Here is a 13,925-nt window from a genome sequence, read left to right as displayed (position 1 = left end):
CTACAGCTTTGTAGTACAGCTTGAAGTCTGGAGTCATGATGACTCCAGCTTTGGTTTTCTTTTCAAGATTGCTTTGGCTCTTTGGGGTCTTTTGTGGTTCCATACAAATTTTAGGATTCATTGTCCTAGCTCTATGAAAATTGCTGGTGGTATTTTGATAGGGATTGCAGTAAATCTCATACCCTTTTTAATTGTATAATTCGTTGTATATTAGGTTATTCACAGAGTATCAATTCTACATTTTCAGCACCTCAAAAAAAAAAAAAATAAATGCTTATTAGCTGTTAATCTCCAGTGTCCGTTCCCACCTACCTCATAACAGTCGTTAATCTCCTTTTACCCCTATAGATTTGCCTGTTCTGGACATTTCATATAAATGGAATCATTAAATATGTGGCCTTTGTACATGGCTTCTTTCACTTAGCATAATGTTTTCAAGGTACATCCATGTTGTAGTGTATACCAATTCTTCATTTTTTATATCTGAATAATATTTCATTGTACAGATATATATATGTCATATTTTATTTATGCCATCATGGGTTGATGGATATTAAGGTTGTTTCCACTTTTTGGCTATGATGCTTAATGCTTCTGTGAATGTTCATGCATAAGTTCTTGTGTGGACGTATATTTTTCAATTCTCTTGCATATGTGCCTAGCGGCAGAATTGCTAGGTTACATATTGACTCTACATTTAACATTTAAGGAACTGCCAGACTGTTTTCAAAGCAGTTGGACCATTTTACATTTTTACCAACTATGTGTAAAAGACCCAATTTCTTCACATCTTCACCAACACTTTTTGCTCTCTTTTTGCTCTCTTTTTGCTAATAGCCACATTAATGCATGTGAAGTGGTATTTCACTATGGTTTTGATGTTCTTTTCCCTACAGGCTAATGGAATTGAGCATCTTTTCATATATTTATTGGTTTGATATGTCCTCTTTGGAGAAACATCTATTCAAATCTTATGCCCATTTTTAAAATTGGGTTATTTTTATTGTGTTGTAGGAGTCTTTATGTTTTTTTAATATTATACTCTCATTGGGCACATAGTACAAAAATATTTTCTCCCATTCTGTGGGTTGTCTTCACTTTATTGATCGTGTCTTCTGAAGCACCTAACTTTCATTTTGATGAAATCCAGTTTATCTCTTTTTTCTTTGTTGCTTGTGCTTTTGATACCATATTTATGAAACCATTGCCTCATAAAAGTTTGTGAAGATTTACTCCTGTGTTTTCTTCTAGGAGTTTTATGGTTTTAGTTCTTACATTCAGGTCTGTGATCCATTTTGAGTTAATTTTTGTTTGCAGTGTGAGGTAGGGATCCAGCTTCATTCTTTTGCATGTGGATACCCAGCTGTTTGGTACCATTTGTTTAAAAAAATTTTCGTTTCTCCTTGCATTGCCTTTGCTACTTGTCAGAGATCAGTAGACCATATTTCTGTGGATCTGTTGTCTACTTTGTGAATACCATACCTTCCTTATTAGTGGTAGCTTTATAGCAAGTCTTTAAGGTGAGTATTGTCAATCTTCCAACTTATTTTTCTTCCATATGCTGACTGTTGGCTCTTCTGAATTTTATACCTTTCTGTGTATACTTTATAGTCAGTTTGTCAGTATCCACAAAATAATGTGCTGGGATTTTGACTGATAGTATGTTGAATCACAGAAAGGAAAATGTGGTATCTTAACAATATTGGATTTTCCTATCATGAATATGAATTATGTCTACATTTTTTAGATCTTTGATTTCATTCATCAGAACATGGTAGAATTCTTCATACATATCTTCAATATGATTTCCTAGATTTTTATCTAAGCAGTTCAGTTTTTTGGTCCTAATGTAAATGGTATTATACTATACATTTTAATTTCCAATTGTTCATTGCTAGCGTATAGAAAAGCAGTTGGGTTTTGTACACTAACCCTGTATCTTGCAGCTTTGTTATAATCTCTTGTTAGCTAGGAGTCTTTTTGTTGGTTCTTTGGGGATTTCTACAAAGACAACCATGCCATGTGTGAACAAAGACTGTTTATTTCTTCCATTCCCATTCTGTATACATTTTATTTATTTTGTTGTTTTATTGAATTAGTTTAAGACGTTCAGTACAATGTTGAATAGAAGTGGTGAAAAGAGTTATTTGTGCCAGTTCCAGTTTTGGGGGGAAAGCATCTAGTTCATCGCCATTAAGTGGAATATGTAATGAATGTAGGTTTCATTTTTAGATGTTCTCTATCAAGTTGAAGTTCACCTCTATTTGTACTTTGCTGGGAGTCGTTATCATAAATGAGTGTTGGATTTTTTCAGATGTTTTTTCTTCATCTATTGGTATATCATATTTTTTTTCTTAAGCCTTTTGATGCAATGGATTACATTACTTGACTTTTCAATGTTGAACCAGACTTGCATACCTGGAATAAATTCTACTTACTATAGTATATATTTCTCTTCACACATGTGTTTGATTTTGTTTGCTAATATATTGTTGAGGATTTTTACATATATGTTCATGAAAGATACTGGGTCTATAGTTTTGTTTTTTCTTGAAATGGCTTTATCTGGTTTCAATATTAGGCTAATGGGGACCTCATACAATTAGGAAGTATTCCCTTTGCTTCTATTTTCTGGAAGAAATAGTAGAAAGTTGATAGCATTTCTTCCTTAAATCTTTGGTAAACTCATCAGTGAAATCGTCTGGGCCTGGTGCTTTCTTTTTTGGAAGATTGTTGTCAATTCAAATTTTTATTTAGATATAGGCCCATTCAGATTATCTAGTTTTCCTTGTGTGAGTTCTTGGTAGATGTGTCTTTCAAGAAATTGGTCTACTGCATCTAAATTATCAAATTTGTGGGCATAAACTCATTCATAATATCCTTTTATTATCCTTTAATGCCCACAGAGTCAGTAGTGATGGTCCTTCTTTAATTTCTGGCATTGTAATTAATGCTTTCTCTTTTTCTTGGTTAGCCTGGCTCCAGGGCTAAAAATTTTGTTGATTTTTGTAAAGAATCAATTTTGACTGATGATTTTTTCCCCCATTGGTTTCCTGTTTTAATTTTTATTGATTTCTGCTCTAATTTTTATTGTTTATTTTCATCTCCTTGCTTTATATTTATATTGCTTTTCTTTCACTAGCTTCTTAAGGTAAAAGCATAGATCATTAATTTTAGATCTTTCTTCTTTTCTACTGTGTGTTCAGTGCTACAAATTTTCCTCTCAGCACTGCTTTTGCTTCATCTCACACATTTTGATAAATTGTATTTTCATTTTTATTTAGTTTGATATATTTTTAATGTCTTTTGAGATTTCTTTCACCTACATGTTATTGAGAAGTACACTGTTTAATCTCCAAATACTTGGGGAGTTTTCCAGCTGTCTTTCCATTTAGTAATTCCTTATTTGATTTCATTGTGGTTTGAGAGTATACTTAGTATTTCTTTCTTTTAAAACTTTTTCAGGTGTGTTTTATGGTTCAGAGTTTGGTTTATCATGTGAATATTTTATGTGAACTTGAAAGAAATATGTACTCTGCTATTATTTGATAAAGTACAGTAAAACCTTGGTTTGCAAGCATAATTTGTTCCAGAAACATGCTTGTAATCCAAAGCACTTGTATATCAAAGCAAATTTCCCCATAAGAAATAATGGAAACTCAGATGATTCATTCCACAACCCAAAAATATTCATGTAAAAATGTTTACATACTGTAATATAATACAAAATAATAAAGAAAATACAAAATGCAAGGAAAAATAAATTGACCTGCACTTACCTTTGAAAAACCTTTGTGGCTGGTGTGAGGAAGACAAAAGAAGGTTACTGTGTAAATGACTTTCATTAGCATGAAAGGAATCACTCCTATCTGATGGCTCAATGGAATGTCTTTCTTTTTGTGCAGCTTTAACAAGGAACCTATCCAGTGACGCTTGCTTTCGCCTCCTTTTGAGGATTTTTGTGGAAATGTAACATTACTTTGATGATCACCCATAATCCCACAGGGAGAGAGGCAGGGGGAATGAGGGAGAAGAACCATTTGCTCATTTGTGATCATGTGACATTCGGGGTCACTACTCGTATTCCAAGACATTGTTCCTTTATCAGGTTCAAATTTATTAGAAATGTTTGATCATCTTAGGGAATACTTGCAGAACAAGTTACTCGCAATCCAAGGTTTTACTATATTCTATAAATGTCACTTACATCCAGTTAATAGTGCTGTTTAGTTCAACTATATTGTTGCTGATTCTCTGTCTACCAGAATCCATTAATTCTAGATACAGGAGTTTTGAATTCTTCAGCAATGTGGCCTTGTGTGCTTCTTGGAGTTCTGTCAGTTTCTGTCTCCTGTATTTTGACACTTGGTTGTCAGAGACATGCTCACTAAGGATTTGTGTTTTTTTTTAAGAGAATTGATCCCTTTATCATTATATAATTCTCCTCTTTGTGCTGGATAATTTTCCTTGTTCTCGTGTGTACTTTGTCTGAAATTAATGTAGCTGCTCCAGCTTTCTTTTGCTGAACAGTAAGTGGTGTAACTTTCTCCATCCCTTTCCTTTAAGCAGAGTAGATTTCTTTTAGAAAGTAGACAGTTGGGTCCTACTTTTTCGATCCATTTTGTCAGTCTGTGTCTTTTAATTGATGTATTTAGAAAATTCACAAAGAGATTATTGATGCAATTGGATTAAAATCTACCATGTTTGTCACTGTATATTTACTGTACTCTTCCTTACCCTTTTTTTTTTTTCATGCTTTTTTTTTCTTTCTGCCTTCTCTGGTTTTAATTGAGCATTTCATATAATTCCACTACCTGTGGTCTCCCAGCATATAAGTTATACCTCTTTTTTTTTTTTTTTTAATGTAGTGGGGTTTTTTTAGTATTTACTATATACATTTACAAGTAACCTAAGTCCATTTTCAAGTCACATTATGATACTGCCTCCTAGGAAGTGCAAGTATCTTTTAACGTTTTCTCATTTCTTCCCTCCCATCTCTGGTAACACTGTTGTCATTCATTTCATTTATCGTAAGTTATAATCACTGAATACATTGTTGTCTGTATTAGTTTGAACAGTTCCCTTAAGACTAAGAAAAAAATTTTTTACCTTCATTTATTCTTTGTCTGACATTCTTCCTTTATGTGGATGTGAGTTTCTGACCTCTATCCTTTTTTTTTCCTGTGTGACCAAAAACAACAACAACAACAAATTACTTGTAAGACATGTCTACCGGTGACAGAATCCTTCAGGTTTTTTTCTTAAAAAAATCTGTTTTTTTGGGGCGCCTGGGTGGCGCAGTCGGTTAAGCGTCCGACTTCAGCCAGGTCACGATCTCGCGGTCCGTGAGTTCGAGCCCCGCGTCAGGCTCTGGGCTGATGGCTCAGAGCCTGGAGCCTGTTTCCGATTCTGTGTCTCCCTCTCTCTCTGCCCCTCCCCCGTTCATGCTCTGTCTCTCTCTGTCCCAAAAATAAATAAATGTTGAAAAAAAAAATCTGTTTTTTTGCTTAATTTTTGAGGACTGATTTGGCAGGAGACAGACTTGTAGACTGATCATTTATTTCTTCAGTATTTTGAATATTTACTCTTTTCTTGCTTGCATGATTTCTCAGAAGTTCTTTGTAATTCTTGTCCTCTTTCCTCCATAGGTGAGGTTTGTTTTTTCTTGTAGCTTCTTTTCACCTTGTTTCTTGGTATTTGATTTTCTGCAGTTTGAATATGATATGTCTAGGTGTAATTTTTTTTGGTTACTTATTCTGCTGTGAGCGTCCTGGATCTGTGGTTTGGTGAATGTCCATTAATTTTAGAAAATTCTTAGCCATCATTACCTCCACTATTTATTCTCCTTTTTCTCCTTCAGATATTCCTATGATGTGCATGTTAACACTTTTTGTAATTTTCCTACAGTTACTGGATATTCTTTTCCTTTTTTTCCTCTTTCCTTTTAAGCGTGAAAAGTTTTTCTTGACCTATATTGGAGTTTGCTGATGATTCCCTTGACTGTGTCCAACCTGCTGATGAGCCTATCAGTGGCATCCTTCATTTCTGTCATAGTGTTTACTTCTAACATTTCCTTTCTTACAGTTTCCGTCTCTCACCTTAAATTGTCCAAATGGTCTTGCGTGTTTTCCAGCTTCTCACGAGCCCCGTAGCACATTAAGCATACTTATTTTTAATTCTCAGCCTGATAATTTCAGAATTTCTGCCACTCCTGAGTGTTGTTCTGAGGTTTGCTTTATCACTTCAGACTGTGCTTTTTGTCTTTCAGCATACCTTGTACTTTTTTGTTGAAAGCCAGCTAGGATGTACTGGATAATTTGAAGTGAGGCCAATGGAACTTTAGTGTTAGGTTTTATATTTATGTGACTAGCAGTTAGGCTGTGTGTCATGTTTGCTGTAGCTGTTGCTGTCATAGGTTTCACTTTCCTCTCATATCACTGCTTTTGTCTGTCTGTGTCCTTGGATTTCCCTAGAAACTCCTTCTTAAATAGTTGGTACCTTGCAGCTCTCTGTTGGAATCCACTGTTATTATACTGGGGTCTGTTGATGCAGTGTGGTGGTAAGGTATTGTGGATGAGAAGTATTCTGCAATACTGTGTAATACTATGATTAAATCTCAGGGTTTCTCTCTTCAGAAGAGCTCATCATTTATTTTTATCTCCCCTTTGTGATAAAAGAGATTGAGGGGAGGCTGAGTTGTCCAATCATCCTTCTCCCTAGGTCAGGTAAGGCTCTGATAATGTAATTTCCATTGAGGGAAGGCTTTTGTTATGAAAACAGAAAGCTCTTGGATATTTTAAAGGGTTGCTTTCCCCCTGGACATACTTTAAAATAGTTGCTTTTCCCCTTCCACTGCCCAAAGCAGGAGTAGATTTTTTTTTTTCCTGGTCTTTACTGTGACAACCAGGTAAGTCTCTTAGAGGCAAATTCACAAAAGTATGGAGGGATTCCTAAGACTGAGCTCCCAGAGGTTTAAAACGGGAGCTCTGACTCCAGCAATTAGCCAATTACTCTGTGCATGTTCGCCATCAGCTGATTGTCTTTATTTACCCATCCCTCTGGCTTTTAGAGTGGCAGTTGACCTGTAACCTTTGTTCTTTGAAGGATGTAAGAAGAGTCGAGGATTAGCTTTTTTCCTTTGTGAGGATGGAAATGATGACTTCCAACTTTTTAGATTTGAAGCAGAAGTTTCTTCCTATAGAATAGAATAGGTTCTTCCTATAGGTTCATGATGTTAAATGATTATGACAGACATTCATTCTCTGGACGCTGGAGTGCACCCAGATCTTAACATATTTTGTGACTTGTTTAAAAATGTTTAACGTTCACTTTTGAGAGAGTGCGTATGTGTATGCAAGTTAAGGAGGGGTACAGGAGAGGAGACAGAGGATCTGAAGTGGGCTCTTCACTGACAGCAGTGAGCCCAATGTGGGGCTCAAACTCACAAACCACAAGATCATGACCCGAGCCAAAGTCGGCCACTCTACTGACTGAGCCAGCCAGGTGCCCCTCTGACTTGTTTTAAAATAAGTTTCTAGGGGCACTTGGGTGGCTCAGTTGGTTAGGCATCCAACTTTGGCTTGGGTCATAATCTCACAGTTCATGAGTTCGAGCCCCACGTCGAGTTCTGTGCTGACAGCTCAGAGCCTGGAGCCTGGTTCACTGGAGCCTGATTCAGATTCTGTGTCTCTCTCTCTCCCCCTCCTGTTTGTGCGCGCGCGCGCGCTCTCTCTCTCTCTCTCTCTCTCTCTCTCTCTCTCTGCCTCTCTTGCATGTGCGCGCTCTCTCTCTGTCTCAAAGAATAAATTAATATTAAAAAAATTTTATATAAGTTTTTAAAGAGGATGATTAGTATATTTTTAATTTTGTATGTTTTTAAGTGTGTTTACTATATATGGTTCCATGAAATTGACAATTAAAGAAACTGCTTACAAACATGAATTTAACCGCCATTTCTCAGACTTTTCTTGGTTTTGTTAGTTGGTTTTGACAAAGCACCAGAATGACTTTAAGATCGAGCTGAAGTATCTGGAGGACGACCTCCTTCTGCGCCTTTCTGCAGCAGAGGGGAGCTTCCTCGACGACACCGAGCTGGTAGAGAGGCTGGAGAGGACCAAAGCGACCGCAGCAGAGATAGAGCGGAAAGTAAGAAGGCCCCAAGGACACCTGGAGGGTCACAGTGCTCCCTTTGAATCAAGTGGTTGGGATCAAAATGTGATCAAACTTGACAGTTTGCTTAAGAGGACTCACTTGTTGTGGATTTAAGGTCATTTAATAAACTGCCCTTAAAAACCAGAATGTGGGGGGCTCTGCCTGGAGCCAGAGGTGGTTGAACTTGTGCCTCTCATAATTCAGCAGAGATCCTGTCATCCACATGAGACTCTGTGAGGCTGTTATTTTTTCTGAGTGACTAAATCTGAAGAGAATTGGAGCCTGCTGGTTTACATGGTGTAAAATCTAAAAAGGCTTAGCATCCAGCTCTGGCAAACTGACACCTTCCAGTCTCACCACAGGTTTCCTGGTCTGTTGTACATTTTAGAGAAATATTTAGAGCTAAAGTTGTGTTTACAGGCCTTCACTGGCAGGAGAGAGAGAGCAAGGCATGGTCTCCTGCTGTACTCAGATGCATTATTCACCCTGGGAAACAATGACATTTCCTAAGAGCCAGTAAAAATTTTTATTGAGTAGACTTCCTGCTGAATGTCCAACATATGTCCCAACATGTCCTACGTGTGGTAGGCACTTAGGACTTTCACAAGTGTCCATGACCCTTAAAATTCCATTGTGTCAAAGTGGGAGGAATCTTATTTGTTTTCTGCAATATCTTCATTACTTACCAATCTGTTAATTACCCAGTTGAGACTGTGTCACCACACATCCTATATGTTTATCTTAATTTAAACAAAGAAATGGAATCCCACATTACTCTGTCCTTTTAAGTAAGTGAATTCTTGGTGGCTCCTAAGATGGTAAAGATTAGAGCAATTAAGTAAATTAGGTCTTAGCTTTGAAGTTAGCTTCTAATTGTCTCTTAAAATGCCTCTTCCTTTCTTCTTAATATATTACTATGTAGGGATTCCCCTTTCTGCTCTATGTTTTATTTCCTTTTATACACAATTATGAAGAATCAAGTCTGTAAGAAAGGTTGGGGGAATAAAAGCTATCTTAAAAAGCTATAGGAGCAGGGGTGCCTGGGTGGCTCTGTCCATTGAGCATCCAACCTCAGCTCAGGCCATGATCTCATGCTTCGTGAGTTCGAGCCCCACATTGGCTCGCTGCTGTCAGTAAAGAGCCCGCTTCAGATCCTCTGTCCCACTCTCTCTCTGCGCGCCCCCCCCCCCCCCCGCTCGTCTCCACTCATGCTGTCTCTCTCAAAAATAAAGATAAACATTAAAAAAAAAAAAAAAGGTATGGGACCAGCAGTAGTCCTAGATTTAAAAAAAAAAATTTTTTTTTTAAGTTATTTGAGCCTTGAATAAAAATGAGTATGTTGGTTGTGGTGGTGGAGGTATTGTTCTTTTAATTATCTTTCTGAATGTACCCAGAGGCTAATAGATAAAGATAAACTAAATGGAAATATATGAGCATATGGATCATCTGGTGCAAAGTCAGAGAGTCATGAGAGTCTTCACATAAAGGCTTTTTCAGTAAACATGGCTATTGGATATATCATTGACCTTGGCTGCTTTCATATACCTTGTTGACTAATAAAGTTATCAGCATTGAACTGACCCAGCAGACTTGTAAGAGCTATCCCAGGGAGGTGATATAGCTGGGTTATTAAACCTGAAAAAGAGAGGGGAGGCAGGAAGGTGACATTACTCAGAACAAATTCTGTGAAACCACAGCCCCTAGTCAGATTTGCTTAATTTGTAACCATAAAACAGCTAGAGTCAGGTCTATTCTCACTGAAAACTCAGTTTATGAAAAAAATTATTTTAAAATATGAATCTAATAATTTTAGAAAAACTCAAGCACATAAATTTCATACATGTTTTCTGTTTTAATACGAACAATTTTTCATTTCAGATATGTCCCTTCCATCACTTGGGTAAGTATAAAGAATATGAAGAGTAAGTGGCCTATGTTGTTTGATCTCACCCTAGGTGATTGAAGCTAAAGAAAATGAAAAAAAAATCAACGAGGCCCGAGAATGTTACAGACCAGTGGCAGCGAGAGCGTCTCTTCTTTATTTTGTTATTAATGACCTCAGAAAAATTAACCCCATCTACCAATTCTCTTTGAAGGTATGCTGAATAGGCTAAGAAAAAATTTCAGTTTCATGAGTTCAACTTGTTTCTGGAAGTTTGGAATTTACTTTTAAGCAATTGGTATATATCCAGTAAGGAGTCCTGAGGATCTAGCCAGCAAAAAAAAAAAAAAAAAAAAGAAAAGAAAAAGAAATTCTCATTTTCTCTGGAGCTTTTATTTGTAATTTTTAATAAGGCTCTGAGATAATTATGTGGCATCATAATACATCTGGTTTTGTTCTTAAACAGAGTCTTGAGTTTATTATATATAAGGGAATTCTCCTTGAGACTCCTATACTTTTTTTGTAAAGCCATAAGTGTCTTATAAAAAGATTACCCATATTATTTTGTTATAGTGGGAGAAAGAGTGAGAGCAACTATTCATTAAGTCCCTCTGTTACATGCAAGACATTTTTATACCTTGGTTCATTCTTAGGCTTAAAACATCTCAGTAAAGTATTTTATCCCTATTTTTTTTTAAAAACTAACATTTTGAAATAAATTCCTCTGTAATTCACATCATAATTATAAGAGGCAGGATTTGAACTCATGACTATGATCCCAAAGGCCATGCTCTTTACTTGGCATCATTGTACTTCTGGGCAGTATTCATTCATGCTGTCATTCAGTTTCTAAACAAATAGCTATTGAGATCAATCATGCCAGATGTTGTGCTGGTTACTCAGTGTACAGTTTTGAAAAAAACAAATATATGGGGGGGCGTGTGTGTGTGTGTGTGTGTGTGTGTGTGTGTGTGTGTGTGTAAAAGTGATAAGTACAATGAGAGAATAGTAAAGATGGAGGTGCTGTTTTACTCTTGGTTCAGGGAAGGCCTCTCAGAAGAAGTGACATTAGAGTTGATTCCTATAGAGTTTAGCCATGTATGAAATGTTTGCAGAAAACAAGGATGTGTGGGACATGAATGAGTTTGGGATTCCAGGTGGTGAATGAATGTATGTGGCTGGAGGGTAATTAATGAGTAAGGGAGAAGATGACAAGACAGGACTCTAGAGAGGTGGGGAAGTCTAGATCATCGGAGGCCTCATTGGCCAAATGGGGGGTTTTGGATTATAGTTTGTCTGAAAAAAGAAGCCATTGAAAGGTTTGAAGCAGACGTCTGATAGAATGACAAGACTCAAAAGTTAATAGACTTGTCATATGGTTTGAAGCTAAAATAATCAATCCTTAGAAATGGACTGGATATGGAAAATAAAGAAGAGGAAAAGAGTCAAGAGTAACTAGCAGGTTTTGGTTTAGGTTTAGGTTATGATCTCAGGGTCATGGGATCGAGCCCTGTGTCTAGCTCTACACTGAGCATGGAACCTGCTTAAGATTCTCTCTCTCTGCCCTTCACCCCCGCTCATGCTTGTCCCCCTGCCCCTCACTCACTAAAAAAGGAAGAGAGGGAGGATGGATGAATTGGTAAAGTGAACCCAGCCACAAATAAAAAGAATAATACTTTATGCCCAAGTGGAATTTATACCAGGAATACAAGCTGGTTAAACATTTAAAAAATAACACAAAACAACAGAGAAAAGCCATATGATCCCTTCAGTGGATGCAGTCAAAGAATCTGACAAACTTCAATACCTGGTTAATGTCTCAATGTGAAAAAGGGCATCTACAAAAATCTACAGCTAGTAATATACTTGATGTTGAAAAACTAAATGCTTTCCCCTAAGATCAGGAATAAGAATGTCTTTTCTCAACACTTCTATTCATTACTGCCCTGCAGGTTATCCCCAGTGCAACAATATAATAAAAGGCACAGACATTTTGAAAGAAGGAGTGTCTTTTTTTCACAAATGACTTAATCATGTGTTTAGAAAATCTTCAGAAATCTACCAAAAAAAGCTACTAGGACTAAGAAGTGAGTTTTTAGCAAGATGGCAGGATATAAAGGCAATACTCAAAATCCATTGTTTTTATATATGAAGAACAAACAACTGGAAAATAAAATTAATAACTCAGTACTATTTACAACAGCTTCCAAATTCACGAAACTCTTAGGGATAATTTTAACAAAACAAATACAAGATCTGTGTGCTAAGTGCTGCAAAAACATTGTTGAAATATACCATGGAGAGAGATACCATGTTTGTGGATTAGAACACTCAGTGTTATTAAGATGATCTTTGGTCTTTCCAAATTGATCTGTAGATTCAATTCCATCTCAGCCAAATCCCTGGAGGCTTTTTAAAAATAGAAATTGGCAAGCTGATTCTAAAATTAAAAGGATTTAAAGTAACTAAATAATTTTGAAAAAGAAATTAAAAGGATTTAAAGTAACTAAATAATTTTGAAAAAGAACAACAAATTTACAATACATGATTTCAGGGCTTGTTATAAACAGATATTAATTGGCCTAAAGAAAAACACCCGAGACAATTTAATGAAGAAGGGATAGCTTTGATAACAAATGGTGCTGAGAAAACTCGATACCCACAAAGAATAAAATGAACCTTAAACATTACATCACATTTCTTACAAAATTAGCTCAAAATGAATAAGCAAAGCTATGAGATTTCTAGGGGAAAAAATGGGAGAAAGTCTTCGGGCTTTGGGTTAGGCAAAGATTTATTAGGATACAATAGAAAGGAAAAAACTAATAAATTGAAACTTATCAAATTAAAAATTTACGGTCTTCAAAAGACATTAAGAAAATAAAAAGGTGAATTACTATTAAAACCTCTTTCCAATGCTTATATCTAACAAAAAACTTATCTCAGAATATATAAAGAAGTTGGACAACTCAACTAAACAATGAAAGATCTGAACAGACATGTCCTGTACTGAGTCACGAGTATTGCCCATAAGCCCATTTTTAAGTGCTCAGTATTCATCAGAAAAATGCAGCGTAAAAGCAGAAAGAAGTATTACTATGTACCAAATAGAATGGCTGCGATTTTACAAGACCGACAGTAACAAGTGTTAGCACAGGTACAGTACTGCGACTCTTTCGCGTTGCCAATGAGGATGCAAAGTGGTAAAAACCATTTTGGAAAACAGTTTGGCACTTTCGTATAAAGTTAAACAGAAAGCGATCCCCCATTTTGGCTGCGTGTGGGGGGCTAGCTAGACATCAGGCACTAGTTTCCATCCTTTACCAGTCACTTTAAATTCCCCAGGCTTTCAACAAGCTGTTCCACAGAGCAATTGAGCAGGCTGACAAGGTGGAGGACGTGCAGGGCCGCGTCTCAGTCCTGATGGAGAGCATCACCTATGCCATCTTCCTCTACACCAGCCAGGCACTGTTTGAGAAGGACAAGCTCACCTTCCTGTCCCAGATGGCTTTTCAGGTAAGGAAATCAGTCATTTGAAAGCATCCTCAGAACTGAAGTCCTACACCTCTGTTTATTATGTGCTTTACTTGCATTGAAGGGAGGCATGACACCTTTTTTGGAAGCCCTTGGTGGCACGAGGTGAGTTTGAGTTTCCCAGGGTAAGCTTGGACTTGTGACAACCTTTCAGTCGGTCCCAGGGTGTTGGTTTGGGTAGGTATGTGCTGTAAGCCACCACATCAGCGATCACCCTGAAAAACAGAACAACTTCTCCTCACTTCTTAGGTCTTGTGCAGAGCCTCCTGGATGTTACCAGGGAGATTCTTTCTGCTTTGTTTTTGTTTGTTTGTTTGTTTGTTTGTTTGTTTGTTTGTTTTTAGATAGATAGCACACA

At 36.8% G+C, this 13,925-nt stretch overlaps 1 protein-coding gene across 2 annotated transcripts in view; it reads left to right on the top strand.

Annotated features, from left to right (window-relative positions):
• Positions 1–13,925, top strand: part of DNAH11 (dynein axonemal heavy chain 11) — a 352,527-nt gene that overhangs the window by 297,511 nt on the left and 41,091 nt on the right. For both annotated transcript variants that reach the window (XM_086694494.1, XM_086694493.1), the window contains 3 exons: positions 7,981–8,145; positions 10,107–10,247; positions 13,379–13,549. In XM_086694494.1, coding sequence (XP_086550620.1) covers positions 7,981–8,145; positions 10,107–10,247; positions 13,379–13,549 — 477 coding nt within the window. The remainder of the gene's footprint in view (positions 1–7,980; positions 8,146–10,106; positions 10,248–13,378; positions 13,550–13,925) is intronic.

The sequence above is a fragment of the Puma concolor genome, chromosome A2, assembly GCF_028749965.1.
Source record: "Puma concolor isolate L17-30 chromosome A2, mPumCon1.1.hap2, whole genome shotgun sequence".
Classification (NCBI taxonomy): Eukaryota; Metazoa; Chordata; class Mammalia; order Carnivora; family Felidae; genus Puma; species Puma concolor.
This window is presented reverse-complemented; position numbering and strand designations above follow the sequence as displayed.